The sequence below is a fragment of the Ictidomys tridecemlineatus genome, chromosome 14 (assembly GCF_052094955.1).
Source record: "Ictidomys tridecemlineatus isolate mIctTri1 chromosome 14, mIctTri1.hap1, whole genome shotgun sequence".
Taxonomy (NCBI): domain Eukaryota; kingdom Metazoa; phylum Chordata; class Mammalia; order Rodentia; family Sciuridae; genus Ictidomys; species Ictidomys tridecemlineatus.
In genome coordinates this window covers 13400502-13413465 of record NC_135490.1, presented here as the reverse complement: position 1 = coordinate 13413465, position 12964 = coordinate 13400502, and the positions used below count along the sequence as shown (strand labels likewise).

The following is a 12964-nucleotide window of genomic DNA, read 5'->3' as shown; positions in this document are numbered from 1 at the left end:
AAGGCCTGGGGCTCCACCCATCCACACGGCCCAGAAGCCCGGAATCCACTGGAATCAGAAGGGAATTCAACCTACACACACACCTCCCCTCTCTCTGGAGAGTCTTGCCCTCCCCTTGGCCCAGGCCCAAGCAAGCAGGCGACTAAGTGTTCCTAAGGAGCAGGGAGGAGGTTCCTGAAGCTTCCCCAGGGAGACCTCTCTACCCCAGCTGGGAACAGTTGACTTTCAGGTAGATTCTGTCACTCAGAGGGACATGTGAATGACATATTCAAAGGCCCCTTGGCTTCCCCTGTCAACCTCGCCCAGAATGATATCTAGCCCGGAGACCCAAAAGGAGGTGACACCCCCTGGGGAGAGGAGGCAGGCTTCTGAGGAAGGGGACAAGTTGGAGGTGCTTTTCTGAATGGGTCCAAAGGAAAATCTGTCAGGGTGGACACAGGACAGGAGCCTCGGCTCTTGCAGGGCCACCATCCTCTGAGGCACACACTAGGTACTTGACAGACGGTCATTGAGTAAATGAACAAAATCACTACCTCAAGGTCCAGAACCAGAGACGGCCACCTGCAGTGAGGCATTCCCAGGTCTAAAGGGTCCTGAAGACCCCACAGCAGCACCAAGCCAGTGCACCAGCATCGCGCCCACCGCTCTCACGACACGAGGAATGCCTCACTCTCCAGGCTCCAAAAGCACCGGCCTCCAAAGCCTGTGAAGGCGTTGAAGTCCAAGAGAGCCACTGAGACGAGCAGGGCCGTTTGTGCTAAAAGCACCAGGAGGTCCCCATGCTCTTCCGGCAGCCGGGCTTCCGTCCCCTCCTCTGTCCACTCTGCGACCCCAGCACGTCCACCCAACCAGCTGCCCACTGTCCTCTAGGTTGAAAGTCAAGGCTGCCAGCAAGAAAACAAGAAGCAAAGCCAGTCTACTATTCCAGAACCAGGAGTCTTCCTTCCAGAGTCGGGCTCTGGGCAAACAGTTCCTTGTCTCGTGCACAAAGGGGACGTGCCATAGGTCAGCAGTCCCTCTTTGCTTCCTCTAGTTCCAGGGATGGAGGTTGCTAGGGAGAAGTGGCCGCTGATGCATGAGGAATTATTCTGCTGTTAATGACAGTGATATTATTCATAGCTGTATGCACTTCCTATTCCAGTGTTCGGAGTACACCTGAGCCCTCTTAGAGGCCACTCAGGGATCCCTTTTTCTCCAGCCACCATACCTGAACCTGGAATCCTCCTTCTCTTCCTGCACCCAGAGGGAGCTCCTTCCAGAGCTAAGGCTAATTCCTGGCCCTGGGCCGACCCCCTGCGCCCTTCGGGAGACCCTCCTGTCTCCACAACTACAGTCTTACCCAAAATTTAAATTCCACCCTCTCCACCTATCTTTAAAATGTGTGTACTTGTATATGTACACATACACAGGTACAGAGGTATAAATACACCAAAAACACACACCAAAAATCTGAAAAAGGTTGTCCACCCCTGTTCCCATCCATGCGCTAACCGGGCTCCTGCCTGCAGCATCCACCTAAGAAGCCTACCCCAAGGGTGGCAGAGACAATGTTCCCACCTGACCTAAAGTGTGTGCCACCGTTGACAGTCCTTCCTTCTGACAATGAGCCCCTGCATGCCTTCCCACTGGTCCTCTGACTTCTCCCCTGAGCCTCCTCAATTGCCCTTGAAGAGTTCCCTTCTTTGAAAGTCAGTGGGCCAACGGCCTCAGGACCCTGCCCTCCTCCCACCATGCTTGCCCCTACTCCCTGGGTTCCAGTGAGTGCCGGAGGCTGGTGCCCCCTCCGAAGTTTCTCTCCAGCCCCACCGCCTCTGCACTCCAGATCTGCCTGTGAGGGGGATGGCCAAAGAGAGAGACACGCGCCCCAAATAATCTCACCACCCCACCGCCCTCCTCTCCCTCAAGTCCTTTGCTTCTGAGGAGCCCATCACCCACCCAGATGCCCAAGGCAGGAAACCAGGTGCCCTCCTTGAGTCCTCTTCCCGCCCCCTCTCCAGGGCGATCGGTCGTCAGCCTGTTGATCCTATCTTCTGAAGAGCTCTGCCTCCCTCCTCCCCTGTCTTGCCGCCGTGGCGCTCCCCTCACATTATTCCTGGCCTGTGTCTCCCATGGCTCCTGAACAACCCTTACCAAACCTTTGGTGACTCTCCAAAACCACAGAAGCACACACCTGGTCATCCAGCCGTCCTCCAAACCTTGTGGGAGGTCAGATCTCGTGCTCCCTGCCCCTCCTTCTCCCCACCCTCCCCACGCCCCCCTCTACCTTGTCCCATCACGTCAGTTCTGCATGGGGTGCAGACTCTCATCCGGGTCCTGCTGCTCCCTCCACCCACCCACCCCACTCCTCCTACACCTGCCCCTTTGTAACCCTGACGCACTCTTCATTCTCCGCTTAGAGGCTGTCTCTCCCAGGAGGCCCTTTAGATTTTGTAATAGAGATGGCCTCCAAGGTGCTACCACTGCACCCTGTGACTTCCAGAAACAGAAGCCCCCCACCCCTGACCATGAGCTCGGTGAAGGCGGAGGCCACACCAGCTGTCTCCATGATTCCCACACCCAGCAGGCAGTAGCTCTCCAGTGTTCTCCAGTGTTCCGTATACTGCTGAATCAATAAATTAAGTTCCAGTCAAACCCGCCCCTAAAACACACGCAACTTCCTCACATTCAAGTATGGAGCAAATAAGGGGTGTCACTGAGGGGGGGCTCTCAGCTTCTGCCTCCAGCAGTCTTGCCAAGGAACGTAGGGCCTGCTGCCCACGCCTGCCTGGAGACCTGGAGAAGGTGTGCAAGTGGCCATGAGGTCCAGAAGCCCCATGAAGGCCAAACCTCCTGGGAGCAAGGCTCTGGGCCTAGCAGCAGGGGAGGTGACTGGGAAGTGGCAGGCCAGCAACATGTGACTCACCGTGCCCCTCTCCTGGCTGTCACTTCTTCATCTTGGCACCTCTTGCCTCAACTTCTCACTAAAAAGGGGCCACTGCACACTGTCCTTGCTTGAGTCCCCCGTCCTGCCCTTCCTCTGTCCCTCCAGCTCCCGGTTCTCTTCCACCTCCTCCTCCGCTGGCACCCTTGCCCTCCTAAGTGGGGTGCCTACTTCCTCTGAGGTCTCCGCTCTGCTGGTGGGCAGACAGAGGGTGGGCCCACTGGTCCTTCACCAAGCCCCCAAGTCCCTGGCCCACCACACGCCCTCCCTGGGGCCCAGGGCCTCACCTTCGGTCAGCCCCAGGTGGATGCTCCAGTAGATCTGCAGGCACTGCAGCTCCTTCTTCATGCCGCGCTTGCAGCGGCAGTCATAGAGCGGGCTCTCCTGCAAGACCTCCAGGGCCGCCTGGCACTCCCGGTTGGCCAGCATGGTGTTGCGGTCCCGGCCGGCCAGGCACTGCCGCAGCGTGCGGTAGCGGGAGCTGCAGTTGGATTCCGCCGCACACAGCTCATTGGCCCGGACACAGTCCACTGGGGGGCGCCAGCCGTGGAGCTCGGGGCCCTGCAGGGAGGAAGGGCTGGCCAAAGAGCGGAGGGTCTCGTCTGGTTGGTGGGGAGGGAAGACAAGCATGAATGAAGGCCACCACAATCTCTGACTCGACATGCAGGCCTGGACTTGGGCCCTCCTGGGGACCACTGGCCCATCTACACCAAAGCACACCAAGGCCAACTCAGCGCAACAGCCCTCCTCAGACCCAAGGGTTTCAGGCCATCATGCTCCCTGGCTCCAGGATGGGCACTGTGTTCGTCCTCAGCACAGGCCCTGGGCCTGGGAGCCAGGCTCAGGACCAAAGGCAGTCCAAGACGCCACAGGTCCAGAGAGACTGTCACCACCTGGGCTTTTTGGGGTGCAGAGGAATTTCACCTGAACTTCACCCAGGACCCCTACAAACTTCTAGCCACAGGCCCATCCAAGCACTGTGCTAAGCCTGGCAAGTACCAGAAAGTCATGACTCTCAGAAGAACCTCTCGGGGCCTTATCCACACTCTGTGGTTCACCACCCCCATCTTACTCTAGGGAAACTGAGGCCCAAGAAGGGAAACGCCAACTCCAGATCACACATAGAGGTAGGAACAGCCCCTCTGATACTAGTCTCCTCACTCTGAGTTGCTAGACTTTGTGAGAAGCGAGAATAGACCAGCCTAACTAACCCTGTGGTGGAGGCTGTCCAAGGAAGAGCACCCCCTTTGGACCCAGCGCCCCAAGGCTTCTAGTCCAACTTCCAACCAGACAGAGGTCTGAAAACCTCCCTGACACTATCAATATCCACCCCACCCCTCCAAAAGAACAGGCTAGGTGAGCCAAGAAGCAACCACCCCTCCGTTCCCCGGCCCTGCACCTGCCTCTCCCACCTCCATCTCTGCTTCTCTCGCTCTCTGCCTCCTCGCAGCTCATCACCTTCTCTCTTGGAGTACCTGGCTTTCTCACCTCCTTCTCTCTCTCTTGCCTTTCTTCTCTCCTCTCCTCACTTCCCTGAAGCCCTCTCCACTTTTTTTTTTTTTTGGTCTTCCTTTCAAAAACCAAATAATAAATCAATTGAAAAAAGGATGGAACGTCCCTCCTTCAGGCCCTGACTGGCAGATTGAGCCTTGCTTCTCCAAAACTGAACCGCCACCCATCAGCCCACCCTCTGTCCCTATCCCCAGTGCCCTCATATGGGAGGAAACTGGGCAAGAAGATTTAGAGGTAACAGGCAGGGAGAGGCTGGCCTGTCCCTTTCAAAGCCAAGCTTCCAAAATGGTTCCCTCCATTTGTGGACATCTTCCCACCTCCCTGTCCTTGCTAAGCCCCTAACTCCAGACTCTGCCCCAGAAAAGCCCTATACCATGGTCAGAGCCACCACTGCTTTTTCCAAGGCCCAAAGAATAATTTTGGAGGCTTCTCCACTCCTTTCCACCCCAAAATATAATAAAATCCTGGGTCATTACCCCCCCCCCAGAATACTGCAGAATCCCCCCTCCCTGCCCAAAGCAGCCACTCTCCCAGCCTTCCCCCTAGGAGGCCCTGCTCAGGGGGGAGCTATTGCAGGGGGACAGCGACACCTAGAGGCAGATCACTGCACAGCAAGCCTGTCACTCCCCAGAGCCAAGAGGGAAAAGGAATCACTCCCAGAGGACCAGGATCAGGAGGCCCACCCCATAAGGAGACAGTGGAGGAGAGGAACAGGGGCAGGCAGGGCTGCAGAAGGCCTCAGGGACCCGAGCAAAAGATGCTTCCTTCTCACACTGACCACACCTCAGCCCCAGAAACGGAAGAGCTGTGGCCACACTGAGACAAGAACCTAACAGAAGCCTGTGCAGAGTGGGAGGTACAGCAGCGGGATCAGCCCAGGCACCAGCTGGAGACGTGTCCTCCACACCAGCTGAGGTGGCATCTTTCCTTCTCAGCTTCAGTAGATTCCTACATCCTTGAGTGGGACCCGGGTGCCTCTGGGCCACCAGGAGCAGCTGAGCCAACCCCACCACCACCACCTGCACCTGCTGCCCCCTCCTGGCCTGGGATCTCCACTGACTTTTCCCCAGTGTTCCAGTGGGTCATCTTTCACCTGACTACACCACCCCAGGGTACTAAGAAAGGGGCGTCCTGGTATCCTCAGCCTTCAGTCAGCTCAGAATCCACAGCAGGCTTAAAAATCAGTATATTAGTCTCAGGAACTGGGCCACTAAGAACACGCACCCCACCTGTCCTGCATGTGGGGCCACAAGCCACAGTGAATGGTCTCTACACAGTCCTAGAGAGGTTCCCATTCCAAAAGCAAGGGCCCCTGGGATGGGGCAGGGGCACATTCTGCAAAGGACTGATCCTTTCACCAACTGTCCCTTATTCTTCACCACCCCCAGAACCAACCAAGCCCAGCCAGAGAAGGGAATTGGGGCCACCCAGAACCTTCCACCAGGAATCTTGGGAGAAGAAGGGACAGAGGTATCCTGGGGATGTCTCTAAACCCTTGATGGGGGAAAGTGGGATCCATGAAGAGACATGTGGAGCAGCTTCCAGAAACATGGGGGGATCAAAAGACCACACAACTGACCTCCTAAATTCAGTGTCCCCCAAAAGAGCCAGATATGTGCTGAATGCCACTCAGGAGTGAGCCTCTGGCCACCCCTCCCCAACCACCCTCCTTATCACACTGTCTCCCTCTACACCAGCACAGGAGGTCAGCATGGCTGGGCAAAAAAGGCCTCTCTCTCCACCACAGGCCTCTGCCCCAGACCTCACTCAGATCCTTGGGAAGGATCCCAGGGCCCTTGCTCCAGGAGCACCCTTCACCACATCCTCAGCCTAAACTGCCTACTAAGTCAAGTTTCTGAAAACCCTCTGCCCTGAGCACAGTTTCCAACCAATCCCCAACTACAGTCTTCTTGCCAGGAAAAGGACCCTAAGGCTAAAGTGTCCTTACCACCACCCCAGCCCGTCCTTTTGGGAGCCCCTCAATATCCTGAGGCTACTCAGCTAAGCTCTCAGCCCAGCTTTGGAAGAGGACTCCTCAAGGGATAGAAAACTGAAGGGCTGTGACCCAGGGAGATGGTGACCACCTTCTCCCCTCCTGGTCTTGAACCCTCCCACTCAGTGCCTAGGTTGCAGACACCTGCTGGGCACCTCTGCCGATAAACCACACATACCTTCACACGCACACACCCCCACTGTGAGCAGGATCCCTAATGCCACTTCTGGAAAGGAGACTGAGAGCTGACTCTTCAGCTTCCTCAGCTGGGGACACACGAAGGGATTTGGGCCTGGAGAGGGTTGCTCTCCTCCACCACCAGCCTTCAGAAGGTGCCCACACCTGGGAGCTCTGTGGCCTGGGGGTGCACAGCTCAGCAGCAGGCAATCTGGCTGTTTTGACCGAAATACAATTTTCTTTTCTTCTTCGCCCTGATCATTCCAAGCCCCAGAAAGCTGTGTTTTCAAACCAGTAATGGGAGAAAAGGTCAGGTTTTATAACAGTCCCTTCAGAATGAGAGTCCACTTCCAAAGGATTGCCAGGAAGGGCTGCAGGATGGCAATGGGCACCTTCCCCGCTTCCTTGCTCTGCCCCTCCCACCCCAGAGAGAAGTCACCACAGGCTTAGGGAGGCAGACAGTAAGGGCCACACCCCAGGGCAGTGCCAGGCCCCCTGGGGAACTCCTACCTTGACCCAGCCAACATTACTTCCATTGACTCCAAAGCCCAATCCCAATTTATAAGGCACTTCTTGGGCCTCACACATCTCTCTGTAACCAGCATCTACCTTCCGATCTGGGCCTTCCCAGAGCCCTCGTGCTAGAGGGAAAGGGCACACCCATGACCCCACCAAGGCAGCCAGGCTCACACTCCCACACAGCAAGCAGCGTGGCTGGAACAACACATAGGGGCCGAAATGTGCCCCTATGTCCACACACACACACTCTCTCACTCTCTCTCTCTCTCTCTCTCTCTCTCTCTCTCTCTCTCTCTCTCTCTCTCTCTCACACACACACACACACACACACACACACACACACACACACACACACACCAGGCTCTCTATGGAGCACACATCCCTGACCGCAGCCCTGCCTAGGACTCCTGATGAGCACTTGGCCTTGCAAACACCTTCTTTTCCTCCACTGCACCCAGAAATGGCCTTCTTTAGACCAGTTACCCCAGCAGCTGAGATTTCACATGGCATAAAAGGAGCAGAGATGTGGGAAAGAAACTGCTGGGATTGGGGTGGGGATCACAGGCAGTCTGTCCTCCTGTTCTGGAGGAATGAGGCTTACAAAATAAACAGTGGTCTTTGTTCAGGTGCCTTTTCTTCCCTCCCCCACATCCCCACCCCTTACCTTCTTCATCTGAAGAAGCAAACTTTGGCCTCCTCCCTCCCTCCCTCCCTCTCTCCCCAGCCACTGGGCCCTGAGCCCCAGAGGTGCAGCAGGGGAGGCCTTAGGGCTCTCACTATCCTCTGCTCCCACCCACCCTTCTGACTGGGGTCTGGGCAAAGGATAAAGAGAAACTTGCAAAGTGTTTCAGGGCTGAGGAGGTAGGGTGCATTTGCAGAGCTTGATTGGCAGGTGGGGAGTGACTGCCAGGGCTCCCCATAGATGTCCAACTGGGAGCTCCAGCAGAAACCCTGACCCTCCACTTTGGGAGCAGATCTGAAAAGGTGAAACTGGCATTTCTGTCTCTTTCTCTCAGCCACCAGCCTCTCCTCTCCCTGCTCTCTTCCAGATCAAGAGTTGGAATTTTTTTTTCTTAAGTTGCTGCAATTTGAACCCATTATTGTAAGGGAAATGAGTGCCATCACGGCACGCAAGAGTGTGTATGGATGGGGATGGTTTGGATGTTCTAAGTCTCCTTCCCAATCCCCCCCCCCCCCCCGTGCAGTCAGCGGTGGCTGGGGTCCCTCTGCCCGCGTCCACGCCGCCCAGCCTGCCGGTTCGCTGGTGCCCGGGCCCGGCTCGCCCCGCGGCGCGCTCTCTCCGCCAGTCTCCCGCGGCGCCCCGCTCGCCCGCCCCCCTCCCCGGCTTCTCTCCGGCGCCCGAACGCGCGGCCCCGCGCTGCCCCCCAGGCTCGCCGCCCGCAGGTACTCACCTAAAAAGAAGAAGAGGCAGAAGGCGTTTGCCAAGATCATGTTAAATAAATCCCACAGTTTTTTTTTTTTTTTTTTTGGTCTTTCTCCCTTGGATGGAAAAAAAACAAAAATAAAATAAAATAATACTAGCCAAGCAGTGATAATCAGCCCCAAATCCAATGCGGAGATCCCAGCTAGTCCGCCCGATGAGGATCCAGAGTCTTGCGATTCTCGCCTCTGGCTGGAGGGGGTGGGGTGGGAGGCGGGCGGTGGGCTGCCTCTTGACGCCCCCTTTGCCCACCGAAATCAAACACACACGTAGCAATGAGTCTGGCCGCTTTATAAGCCAACAGCCCGGTCCTGAGGTCAGCCCTCCCCTCCGCTCGTCCGGGAAGGCGCGAGTCCCCGCGGGTCCAATTCCCCTGTGCTTCCCAAGAGGGGACTGGAGAGGTGGGGGCGAGGCGATTCGCGAGTGGAGGGCTGGAAGGAAGCGGCGAGGGAGGGAGTCAGAATAAATGCAAATAGGAAAGAAATCCACCGACGGGTGTGAGTGCCCAGGAACGATCCAGTCGGAGCTTCGAGGACAGAAGAGCCGAGTCGCTTCTTTCGCACCAAGACGAAGAAAAGATTCAAAAAAATCTTCTCCCGCTACCCCTTTCTCGGCTCACTTTTTTTCTAATGGAATTCCAGTGGCCGTGTGTCTCTGCGTGCGTGTGTCTTTCCTTTCCCTCCCTCTCCTCTCCCTCGCTCTCGCTCTTTGCTCTCGCTCTCTCCAGCTCTCCCTCGCTCTCCTCTCTCCCTCCCTTCTCCCTCTCTCCCTGCTCCTCCCTCCGCCCGCCCCCTCCCCCTTCTCGGCTCCCTCGCCGCGGCTCTCGCGCCCGCGCCCCTCTCCTCCGCCCGGGGCTCGGCGCTTGGGCTCCCAGGCGGCTGGCGGCGCTGGGCGCGGGAGCGCGGCGGAGCAGCGACACTCTGCAGCGGCGGCGGCGACACGGCGGTGGCGTTGGCGCCGAGGAACGCTGACCGAGGGGAGAGCTCCGCCGCTGTCTCCCTTTGCTCAGCCGCCCGCCCTTCCCCGGACTGACCTGCTGCCTTGGCCGGAAACTGGCCGGCTCCCTGGGCGACAGCTCCTGCTCAAACCCACCAAAGCTCCAAGCCCTCCTCTTCTACCCGCAGAGCCCCCTCCCGCAGCGGGCGGGCTCGCCCTCCAACTGCCACTGCCACTGCCACTGTCCCCGGACCCTCGGCCGCCGGGTCGCGGAGGCCTGTGGAGGCTGAGCGAAGTGGGAGGGCGCGGGTCCGGGGCGCCGAGCCATCCCGGAGGCCTGGGGGCAGGGCGCCAGAAAAACCCCGGCCAAGCGGTCTGGTCGGGAAGGGGGCTCCTCCCTCCGCGGGCTGATGTGTCCCTCTATGCGGGCAGCCAAAGCGGAGCGTCTACCAGGTGGTGCAAAGAAACAGAAGGACGCCCTCCGGCGCCAGCGCCCCAAGCCGGGGAGCCCCGGTGCAGCGTGCCTACCCAGCCTAGCCCCGCGCGCCCATACACGTGTGCTTTCCATGCGGAGCTCGAGAACTTTCCCCGCACACCGCGGCGCTTGTACCCCGCACGCCCCAGCTTCGCAGCCCTTCGAGACGTCCCTTTCCCCATTGATCTCCCCTCCCCCGGAACCGGGAAAAGGCTGCGGTGCCTGGGCGCCCTGGCCGCCTCCACCGAGGCCTGAGAACCTGCCCAAACGGCGCCGAAAGAATCGGGCGGGGATTCGCATCCCACCGCAGCGGGAGCGCCCGGAGACCAACCCGGGCAGGGGCTCCGCTCCAGGTTCCGTGGCCACCGCCCCCCGCACTCGGCGGCCCGCCGGACTCCCGGGAGCTGGTCCCGAAACGGCTGGCAGCTCGCGGCTCCCGAGGCTCCGGGCGGGGACCCCATCCCCCAGCCGGGAAGGGGCCAACTGATTAATCCATCTATCGGTGGACCGGGCTCACCGGCGTGTTTTAGTCACGGAATTTACAATAAACGCCCAGAAGCACCGAAAAGAAAGCGTCTGGCTGGGAAAGGGTTGAAGAAGTGAGGCTGCTGACACGTTCCGGCAAGACCAGACGGGGAGAGGCGGCGGGGCTGCAGACACACGGTGCACACGCCGCGGCGCGCACGGGAGCACACACCCACGCACCCCGGGCACCCCAGTTTCACACTCCCTCCTGACACACCCCCAGCTGTGTTAGAGCTGCCCCGAGTCCCTGGGCTTCCGCGCGCACATTCCTTGCTAGCAGCTCCATGCGCGCAGAAGCGAGATGCTGGGGTGGGGTATGTGTAGTGCCTCGTAAACTTTCTGCGCTGCCCAAAACCGGATCTGGACTGCATCTAAGGTGTATTTGGGAGTGCCAGTGAAGGCATATTTAAAAAAAAAAAATGCTAGACTCGACTTTGCGCGAAGGGAGGGGTCACCCACGAAAGCAGCAGCCTTAGCTAGTGGGAAAGCTAGAGGGAGCAACTTCCATCTTGTGGATTTAGGCGGGAATGCGGCTTCCCCGAGCCCTCGGAGCGCAGGGTGCTGGTCTCCTCTGAATGCCCCTTTCATTTGGCCTATTGTGGAGCAATGGCCCTCGACCTTGCATCGTCTCCCTTGCCAGTGAGTAGTGTCTCCTACAGACGCCTCTCTAGCCGGGTAGTGGAGGGTACAGGCAGAGGGCCTCCGGAACTGGAGCCCTAAGATTCCCCGTCAATCCTGAGCTGCTCAAGTTCTAGGAAACGACTTAGCACCTGACAAGGTCTCCTAGCTTCCTTCCAAAACATCAGGGAACTTAAGGAACTGGTTTCAGACAAGTGCAGGTAAAATGATGAAATGTGACAGGAGTCACAGGACCAGAGGCTGGGAACTAAAAAAATACTTCCTCCCATCCCTACTTTCTGGAGTTCCAGTCACCGCCTCCAACATCCATTTGTATGCCACACCGGCATTTCTTAGACACCCTCCAGACTCCAAAATTACAGTTTAGCATCTCTCTCTCTCTGTTTCCCCCTTGGATGGGGGAAAACTATATATTTAAAAGAAAGTAAAATCATCTACACATATGTGTGTGTTTGTATGTATGTGTGTGCATGCGTTTATGTGTCTCCCAGCTAAGTATAAGGAGGAAAACTCTGAAGGACATGAGGGTTCTGCCCGCCACTTCCAGTGAAGTGGGCTGAGACAGCAGCAATGGACACCCAGGGGTGGTGTCCAGAGTTCCTATGGGGACAGACACAGGGGGACCCTTCAGGAACTCAGGACCACTCTGTCTGTGGCACTCTGACCTTGGACCCCCTCCTCCCTTCTGACTGCTCAGGGGTCTCACACCCTCTGCCAACCCCAGTCCTCAACCTGAGCTGCTTTTAGATATGGCATAGTCCGTGTATCACACCATTATTTCCTGAGCATCTCCTATGTGTGAGAGCCACCTCCTGAACTTTTCTGAACCTCAGTTATCTCATCTACAAAATGGGTTTTTTAAAAACAACAACCTTGGGCTGGGGTTGTGGGTCAGTGGTAGAGAGATCGCCTAGCACGTGCGAGGCCCTGGGTTTGATCCTCAGCACCACATAAAAAAATAAAGAAATAGAATAAAGGTATTGTGTCCAACTACAACTAAAAAATAAAGATTTTTTTTAAAAAGTACACCAACCTTGATGAAATCAAAAGAGACACTGAACACAAAGCAGCTAGTAGAATTCTTCACAGACGTTCATTCACCCTTTCTTCAGGGGGTCTGGGAGAATGAGGGACCTTTGACAGGCAATAAAAAACAGCCAGGGTTCAAGAAAAATTTTTTTAAAAAAAGAAGTTTCTAGAAGAAGATAGAAGGAGCTCTTACAAGAAGGAGTCATGGGGGAAGGACATTGTTCCTCAGGAGATGACAACACAAGCCCTGAGGATACCTCACACACCCTCCTTACCTGCATCCCTCCTTCAGCAAGTATAAGCCCATCCCAGCCGCTCCACTCCGGGGAAAGGGTATAGCCCACCCCTGAACACCCACACATGTGTAGACATGTGTTGACCTTACAGTGTAGCCACCTGCTCAGTGACCGGAATCTCATCACTGTATTTACTTTATTGGAAAGAAGAAGGCTGTGAGTTCCCTTGCCCCAGAGATAAAATTCAAGAAGGAAAAGAAAACAGTGTCTTACCGTCCTGAGAAGCCATCAGGAACCACAAAGCTGGTAAGGGAGAGGTGTCCATAGCCATGGGACAGCAGCCCGACCCAGGGCATCCCACCACCAGTCAACTAGCACAAATTTATTGAACGTCTTCTCTGTGCTCAGCATGCCGCCAAAGGCTGTAGGGAATAGGGACAGGGTGCCCTTGTCACGGAAGCATCTATTGATGGAGTTAAATCATGCACCCACGAAAAGAAAGTGAGCAACCCAGAACTTGCTGCTGTGGGAAGTGGGTTCACTCTGGACCTGGAAGCATGAG

General features: G+C 56.9%; 1 protein-coding gene across 4 annotated transcripts in view; it reads right to left on the bottom strand.

Moving 5' to 3' along the window:
- The window catches only part of Gfra2 (GDNF family receptor alpha 2), an 88376-nt gene extending 75634 nt beyond the window's left edge, over positions 1-12742 (bottom strand). Inside the window, exons 1-2 of one of the 4 annotated variants that reach the window (XM_078030924.1) lie at positions 12676-12742; positions 3208-3522 (exon numbers count right to left, since the gene is read on the bottom strand). In XM_078030924.1, coding sequence (XP_077887050.1) covers positions 3208-3522; positions 12676-12733 — 373 coding nt within the window. In that variant the 5' untranslated portion in view covers positions 12734-12742. Of the gene's footprint in view, positions 1-3207; positions 4259-8533; positions 8633-12675 lie in introns of those variants that run through there. The other 3 variants (XM_078030925.1, XM_078030926.1, XM_005329291.5) reach the window with 3 other exon arrangements.
- Positions 12743-12964: the final 222 nt, after the last annotated feature.